Consider the following 9265-nt stretch of genomic DNA (forward strand, 5'->3'; position numbering starts at 1 on the left):
GAAAGATCTCCCATGCTCATGGATCGGCAGGATTAATATAGTCAAAACGGCCATCTTGTCAAAAGCAATCTGCAGACTCAATGCAATCCCCATCAAAATTCCAACTCAATTCTTCACAGAGTTAGAAAGGGCAATTTGTAAATTTATCTGGAATAACAAAAATCCTAGGATAGCAAAAAACTATTCTCAACAATAAAATAACTTCTGGGGGAATCACCATGCTTGACCTCAAGCTGTACTACAGAGTAATTGTGATAAAAACTGCATGGTACTGGTATAGTTACAGACATGTAGATCAACGTAACAGAATTGAAAACCCAGAAATGGACCCACACACCTATGGTCACTTGATCTTTGACAAGGAAGCTAAAACCATCCAGTGGAAAAAAGACAGCATGTTCAACAAATGGTGCTGGCTCAACTGGTGGTTATCATGTAGAAGAATGCGAATTGATCCATTCTTATCTCCTTGTACAAAGCTCAAGTCTAAGTGGATCAAGGACCTCTACATAAAACCAGAGACACTGAAACTTATAGAGGAGAAAGTGGGGAAAAGCCTTGAAGATATGGGCACAGGGGAAAAATTCCTGAACCGAACATGAATGGTTTGTGCTGTAAGATGAAGAATCGACAAATGGGATGTCATAAAATTGCAAAGCTTCTGTAAGGCAAAGGACACTGTCAATAAGAGAAAAAAATCTTTACCAATCCTAAATCAGATAGGGGACTAATATCCAATATATATAAAGGACTCAAGAAGTCGGACTCAGGAAAACCAAATAACCCTATTAAAAAATGGGATGCAGAGCTAAACACAGAAATCCCCACTGAGGAATACCGAATGATTGAGAAGCACCTAAAAAAATGTCCAACATCCTTAATCATCAGGGAAATGCAAATCAAAACACCCCTGAGATTCCACTTCACNCCAGTCAGAATGGCTAAGATAAGAAACTCAGGAGACAGCAGATGCTGGTGAGGATGTGGAGAAAGAGGAACACTCCTCCATTGCTGCTGGGATTGCAAACTGGAACAACCACTCTGGAAATCAGTTTGGTGGTTCCTCAGAAAACTGGACATAGTTCTACTGGAAGATCCAGCAATACCATTCCTGGGCATATACCCAGAAGATGCTCCAACATGTAAGGACACATGCTCCACTATGTTCATAGCAGCCTTATTTATAATAGCCAGAAGCTGGAAAGAACCCAGATGTCCCTCAACAGAGGAATGGATACAGAAAACGTGGTACATTTACACAATGGAGTACTACTCAGCAATTAAAACAATGAATTTATGAAATTCTTTGACAAATGGATGGATCTGAAGGATATCATCCTGAGTGAGGTAACCCAATCACAAAAGAACTCACATGATATGCACTCACTGATAAGTGGATATTAGCCTACAAACTTAGAATGCCCAAGATACAATTTGCAAAACACATGAAACTCAAGAAGAGGGAAGACCAAAGTGTGGATACTTCGATCCTTCTTAAAAGGGGGAACAAAATACCCATGGAAGTAGTTTCAGAGACAAAGTTCAGAGCAGAGACTGAAGGAACGACCATCCAGAGACTGCCCCACCTGGCGATCCTTCACATAAACAACCACCAAACCCAGACACTATGCAGATGCCAGCAAGATTTTGCAGACAGGACTCTGATATAGTTGTTTCCTGTGAGTCTCTGCCAGTGCCTGGCAAACACAGAAGTGGATGCTCACAGTCATCTATTCACAGGGTGCCCAATGAAGGAGCTAGAGAAAGTACCCAAGGAGCTGAAGCAGTCTGCAGCCCTATAGGAGAAACAACAAGAACTAACCAGTACCACCAAAGCTCCATGGGACTAAAGCACCAGTCAAAGAAAACACATGGTGGGACTTGTGTCTCTAGTTGCATATGTAGCAGAGAATGACCTAGTCGGCCCTTGATGGTAGGAGAGGCTAAGAGTCTATGCAGGGGAATGCCAGGGCCAGGAAGTGGTAGTGGGTGGGTTAGGGAGCAGGAAGAGGGAGGAAGGTATAGGAGATTTTCAGAGAGGAAACTAGGAAAGAGAATAGAATTTAAAATGTAAATGAAGAAAACATCTAATGAAGTAGCAATGAAATAGATCTACGGTTGGGGTCACCACAACATGAGGAGTTGTGTTAAAGAGTTGCAGCATTACGAAGGTTGAGAGCCTCTGATTTGGGGCTTATTAAATGTCTCAGTGGACAAAACAAAAACAAAAACAAAAAACAAAAAAAACTAATGTATATAGAGCTACCTTGCTACCTGCTAGCCGATGAATTGTATTTCTTTATTTCTAAAGGGAGCAGTAAGAGGCTGTCTGAGTAGGGAAACCTTCAGGGTATGGCACTCACTATAGGGAAAGAGAGGCTCTGCTGAACCAGGGTTAGATCAGCAGTTATTGCTCGTCCATTTGGCTTCACTTGGCTCTCATTTGCAAGATGATCTTACACTCTTCTGCCATGACATATCTCAGCTCCTAATGATCCAAAATAACTACTATGCATATAGACATGAAGATAAATAAGAAACACACTGCTCTTGCAAACTTTACAATCCAGTAAGTCAGACTAGAGGACAGTCACTTTGAACTTAGCATTAGAAGTGCTTCAGCAGGACGAACGCAGGGAAGAGAAGATGGGGCTGCACAAAGCTCAGGACTAAAGATAGGAAAGGCCATTTATGGGACTACAGCTATTTCAGTGACCCTGGGGAAGAGAGAACGGGGGTGCTGAGAGAGGTAGCCGTGAAACAAACTTTGCTGTATGTAGCAGGGAGGTAGTGAAGCATTTTAATCAGAGAATGGCAGGCACCATTTTGAGGGGAAAAAAAAAGTGCTTTGCTCGCAGTACATGAGCTGGAGCAAGTCCAGAGACAGGAGCTGTGGTGAGCAGAAAGGGTTTTTCAGATCTCACGTGGCATGGAGGTGAAGAAAAGCAGATAGCCTGTTACTACAAGGAGGCACATGATTACATTTTAAGAATTGATCAAACATGAAGCTAAGGAAGCAAAGGAGAGGAAGAACAAAAAACCCTGGTTCGCATCTCATGGATGACAGCCACCACGCTCAGAGCTGTTCCTACGCAGGCAGGGATAATTATAGATCTGGAGGAAAAGAGGCCCTCAAATGACAAATCTCTTTTTAAGCTACCTCAGGAAACCAGACATTGCACTAGGACTAGGACAGCAATCCCTAGCAGATGAGCCTCTTTGGACCTCTCTGCTCAGACACAAGATCTTGGACACAGAGCCCATGCCTTGCTCTGGTTTGTCAGGATGGCGAGGCGAGGCTGAATCGCTAAGATCACGTCCTTGGCAGATGCTACAGTTCTGGTGCCATGTTCTCTGTTTCTCTCTTGCATATCCTCAATCACTCCTCTGCAAGTTTTCATGCATAATTTGGGTTGTGAGTCCAATCTCGTCACTCAGAGGATTGAACAGAGCAGCTCACAGTGAACAGTTGAGGGACAATGCTTTCCCCATGCTCCGGGGTGGTCACAGGCACACTCCAAATCTGGTTCATATCACTTAGCTTGTGACATGGTCTTCCTCATTACCCCAATTAGAACTTATTTTTCTTAATCACCTTTTAGGAACAACAACACTAAAAGGGTTTTCAAAATGCAAATAAATTATGCTTATCAAGTCAATGTTTTCTATTATTTATCTTAAAAAGAAGTAACATAAGCAAGCTAAAAGAGGCATAATTTTCCTTTCATGAGCATACACACTGCTGGTTGAGGTTAAGTCCCACTTAAGTCTCCTCTCACTTATTTTATGAGCTTCATGAATATTTCAATCTTTTAAAATATACAAATTTTAAGACACACATATTTACACATCTTTACACATACTTTAAAGGAAATATGAATAGTGGGAAAGGAGAGAGGAATTACTGGGAGTATTTTTATAATTTGTAGATAAAAATGGTACCTGTGAAAGTTAAAGCACATTAATTTTATTTATGGCATTATGAGCAAAGCAGTATGTGAGCCACTAGTTTTGTATATTTTAGAGGTATAGGCACTAAATCTACATTAAGGAAAGCAAACTGCAGTATCAGGAACATTAAGATCTCGCGCATGGATGAAGTAAAAGCTTTAAAAGGCTGCCTTGGCTGCTGGTGTGTTTCAACACATGCTCACCATTGCCTCTACCTCCTACCTGTGCCTCTCGGAACACATAGGGCCCCAGCTCCTTCCTGTGTTCAAGGATCTTCTGGGCTTGCTCAACTGGAATATCAATCTGTAAAGCTGGTGGGATACAGGAGTTAATGAAGCAGTTGATGATGGTTGTAATCTTCTTGTGGATGATAGATTCGTCACAATGTGAGTGGCACAAATCCTGAACAAAACAGAATAGGGTTGTGCTTTATCACAGCACTCTGCAGTATATACACTCTGCAGTATATACACTCTGCAGTATATACACTCTGCAGTATATACACTCTGCAGTATATACACTCTGCAGTATATNCTCTGCAGTATATACACTCTGCAGTATATACACTCTGCAGTATATACACTCTGCAGTATATACACTCTGCAGTATATACACTCTGCAGTATATACTTCAGCTTATGAGGGAGGGATTGCAACACCTTCAGGCTCAGGAGCCTAATGCTCTGCCTTGCTTTCATTTAATTCTGTCACTTGTGTCCCTAGGCAGGGATAGTGTTAGCATCTAGTATGACTCCTTAGCAGCTATGCTAGATACCAGACACTGAGATGGGGTCAGTCTCCATGGAAGAGACACATGAGACACTCACATGCCGTGACCGAGTCCTAGCAGAACATTGGGAATATGCTTCTAACAGGTGGCAGGTAGATATAAAAGTTTTCTGTCCTGACTGCTGCCACAGGAGGACTAAGTCTGACTGCTGTTGGTAAAAATGTCCTTACAATTACTTACTGTGCATCTGGCTCTAGTTACCACATCTGCACAAATTACTCTTACAACACTGTGAGCAAATACAAGATACGTGCTAGGGTGGGCAGCTTGCTGGGGTGAGCGGCTTGCTGGGTCACCAAGCTGCTTTGAACTCTCCTTTGAGACTCTGCAACTTAGCCTCAGGCTGACTTTTTGGACAAGGAGAGAAAGCAGCCACATTCTTATTCAAGCCACCACAAGGCCAAAGGAAGAACAACATCACAAGTTTGAAGCTATATTGCAGAAGAGATATTAAAATGGAGACCAAGGAGAGCAACAAAACTAAATTCATGGTGTGTTGGAAAAAAACTTGAATTTTACTGAGCAACTGTACTTTGAGCAACTCATTAGTGTTGTTCAAGACGCACTTAACCTTCCAGTCAAGGGCCAGCCCCAGGCTACCTTAGACACAAACTCTTCAGACTGTCTCACGGTCCCCAGAGGACTCTCTACCCCACAGGTGCCCTAGCATGCCCAGGATCTTAGGATCACTGGTGAGTCAAACAGAACATCTTCTCCAACAGAACTGGGGGTGCCTGGGGAAAGCTGGAGCACAGACACAGGAACCCCGCCCGACCAGTGGCTCAGGTTCCTTCTGGTCTACCTTGGTTTCAAACTCAGCCGAGAGTCCCATGGTCCCCAGAGGAGGTACCACTTCCAGGCGCTGTAACATGCCTAGGATCTTAGGATTTCAGGATCCCAGAATCCCAGGAGCTTGGTCACACCAGGCTCTCGGGGTCTCAGAGGAAGCTTGATGGCCAAGAACTCAGACACACCCAGAATCTCAGGTTCACAGGATCCTGGAATCACAGGATCACAGAGAAAGCTGGACTCTGAGGAGTTCTGAATCAACCAGGATTACAGGAATGACAGGCTCCAATCAGATATAATGAGGGTAGCGAGCACTTGAGATATTCAGATGGCAGGAGGCAAATGTAAGAACAGAAGCAACAGAAACCAAGGTTACTTGGCATCATCAGAACCAAACTCTCACACCATAGCAAGTTCTGGAAACACCATGACATCAGAAAAGCAAGATATGGATCTAAAGTCACTTCTCATGATGATGATGGAGGACTATAGGAAGGAAATAAATAATTCCCTTAAAGAAATACAGGAAAACACATCCAATCAGGTGAAAGAATTGAACAAAACCACCCAGATCTAAAAATGGAAGTAGAAACAATAAAGAAATCACAGGGACTGCAGAAACAACACAGCTTCTGGGACAGGCAGAAGCAACATAGCTTCTGGGACAGACCCCCAGGCTCCAGACACCTAGGAACCTTCCCTGCCAGAGGAGAAGTGGCTGCCTAGGAGGGCTCTGACCGCCAGAGCAGGTGAGGGAGCCATCTTGTGTCCTGGGTCCCTCAGAGACCAGTCTGTGCAGGTGAGCGCACAGACTGCAGAGGCAACACATCTTCTGGAACAGGCCCTGTTTCAGGCCTTCATCTTCAGCTAGGAGGCAGGTCTGAACGCCAGACCTCTGTGCACCTTCCCTGCAAGAGGAGAGCTTGCCTGCAGAGAGTAATCTGACCACTGAGACTCATGAGGGAGCTAGACTCCAAGGACTGCTGACAGAGGCTAACAGAATCAAAGGAGGAACAAGCTCCAGCCAGAAACAACTATAACAACTAACTCCAGAGATTACCAGATGGCGAAAGACAAACGTAAGAATCTTACTAACAGAAACCAAGACAGCTCACCATAGTCAGATCCAAGCACTCCCACCTCAGCCAGTCCTAGACACCCCAACACACCTGAAAAGCAAGATTCAAATTTAAAATCATATCTCATGATGCTGGTAAAGGACTTTAAGAAGCGCATTACTAACTCAAAGAAATATAGGAGAACACTGCTAAACAGGTATAAGTCCTTAAAGAGGAAACACAAAAATCCCTTAAAGAATTACAGGAAAACACAACCAAAGAGGTGATGGAATTTAACAAAACCATCCAAGACCTAAAAAGGGAAGTTGAAACAATAAAGAAAACCCAAAGGGAGACAACTCTGGAGATAGAAATCCTAGGAAAGAAATCAGGAGCCATAGATGTGAGCATCAGCAACAGAATACAAGAGATGGAAGAAAGAATCTCAGGCGCAGAAGATTCCATAGAGAATATGGGCACAACAATCAAAGAAAATGCAAAATGCAAAAAGATCCTAAATCAAAAATCCAGGAAATCCAGGACACAATGAGAAGACTAAACCTATAGATAATAAGTATATATGAGAATGAAGATTTTTCAACTTAAAGGGCCAGTAAATATCTTCAACAAAATTATAGAGGAAAACTTCCTAATCTATAGAAAGAGATGCCCATGAACATACAAGCCTACAGAAATCCAAATAGAATGGACAGGAAGAGAAATTCCTCCCAACACATAATAATCAGAACAACAAATGCACTAAACAAAGATTCTTTTAATATTCTTTTAATATTCTTATTAAAAGCAGTAAGGGGAAAAGGTCAAGTAGCATATAAAGGCAGGCCTATTAGAATTACACCAGACTTCTCACCAGAGACTATGAAAGCCAGAAGTTCCTGGACAGATGTTATACAGACCCTAAGAGAACACAAATGCCAACCCAGGTTACTATACCCAGCAAAACTCTCAGTTACCATAGATGGAGAAGTCAAGGTATTTGTACTGGCTAGTTTTGTGTCAACTTGACACAGCTGGAGTTATCACAGAGAAAGGACCTTCAGTTGAGGAAATGCCTCCAGGAGATCCAACTGTAAGGCATTTTCTCAATTAGTAATCAAGGGGGAAAGGCCCCTTGTGGGTGGGACCATCCCTGGACTGGTAGTCTTGGTTCTATAAGAGAGCAGGCTGAGCAAGCCAGGGGAAGCAAGCCAGTAAAGAACATGCCTCCATGGCCTCTGCATCAGCTCCTGCTTCCTGACCTGCTTGAGTTCCAGTCCTGACTTCCTTAGTGATGAACAGCAGTATGGAAGTGTGAGCTGAATAAACCCTTTCCTCCCCAACTTGCTTCTTGGTCATGATGTTTGTACAGGAATAGAAACCCTGACTAAGACAGTATTCCATGACAAAACCAAATTCACACAATATCTTTCCACAAATCTAGCCCTTCAAAGAATAATAAAGGGAAAACACCAACACAAGGATGGAAACAACACCCTAGAAAAAGCACAAAAGTAATCCTTCAACAAACCTAAAAGAAGACACCCACAGGAACAGAATCCCAACTTTAACAACAAAAATAAAAAGAAGCAACAATTACTTTTGTTTAATCTCTGTTAACATCAGTGGACCCAATTCCCCAATAAAAAGACATAGACTAATAGACTGGCTACACAAACAGGACCCAACATTTTGCTGCTTACAGGAAACCCACCTCAGGGAAAAGGACAGACACTATCTCAGAGTGAAAGGCTAGAAAACAATTTTCCAAGCAAATGGTCCCAAGAAACAAGATGGAGTAGCCATTCTACTATCAAATAAAATTAGCTTCCAACCCAAAGTTATCAAAAAAGACAAGGAGGGGCACTTCATACTCATCAAAGATAAAATCTACCAAGATGAACTTTCAATTCTGAATATCTATGCTCCAAATGCAAGGGCCTCCACGTTCATTAAAGAAACAAAGAAAAGCTCAAAACACACATTGCAATGACACACAATAATAGTGGGAGACTTCAACACCCCACTCTCATCAAAAGACAGATCCTGAAAACAGAAACTAAATAGGAACACAGTGAAACTAACAGAAGCTAGGAAGCACATGGAATTAACAGATATCTATAGAACATTTCATCCTAAAACAAAAGGATATGCCTTCTTCTCAGCACCTCATGGAACCTTCTCCAAAATTGACCATATAATTGGTCACAGAACAAGCCTCAACAGATACAAGAATATTGAAATTATCTGATGCATCCTATCAGATCACCACAGACTAAGGCTGATCTTCAATAACAACATAAATAATAGAAAGTGAACATACACATGGAAGCTGAACAACATTCTACTCAATGATAACTTGGTCCAGGATGAAATAATGAAAGAAATTAAAGACATTTTAGAGTTTAATGAAAATGAAGCCACAACATACTCAAACTTATGGGACACAATGAAAGCAGTCCTAAGAGGAAAACTGAGTGCCTCCAAAAAGAAACTAGAGAGAGCATACACCAGCAGCTTGACAGCACACCTGTAAGCTCTAGAACAAAAGGAAGCAAATTCACCCAAGAGGAGTAGAAGGCAGTAAATAATCAAACTCAGGGCTGAAATCAACCAAGTAGAAACAAAAAGAACTATTCAAAGAATCAACCAAACTAGGAGCTGGTTCTTTGAGAAAATCA

At 42.2% G+C, this 9265-nt stretch overlaps 1 protein-coding gene across 4 annotated transcripts in view; it reads right to left on the minus strand.

Moving 5' to 3' along the window:
- The window catches only part of Rgs22 (regulator of G protein signaling 22), a 122420-nt gene that overhangs the window by 15403 nt on the left and 97752 nt on the right, over nt 1-9265 (minus strand). For all 4 annotated transcript variants that reach the window (XM_021183706.2, XM_021183707.1, XM_021183708.1 and 1 more), the window contains exon 22: nt 4174-4353. In XM_021183706.2, the coding sequence (XP_021039365.1) occupies nt 4174-4353 (180 nt within the window). The remainder of the gene's footprint in view (nt 1-4173; nt 4354-9265) is intronic.

This window comes from Mus caroli, chromosome 15 (genome assembly GCF_900094665.2).
Source record: "Mus caroli chromosome 15, CAROLI_EIJ_v1.1, whole genome shotgun sequence".
In the NCBI taxonomy this organism is placed as follows: Eukaryota; Metazoa; Chordata; class Mammalia; order Rodentia; family Muridae; genus Mus; species Mus caroli.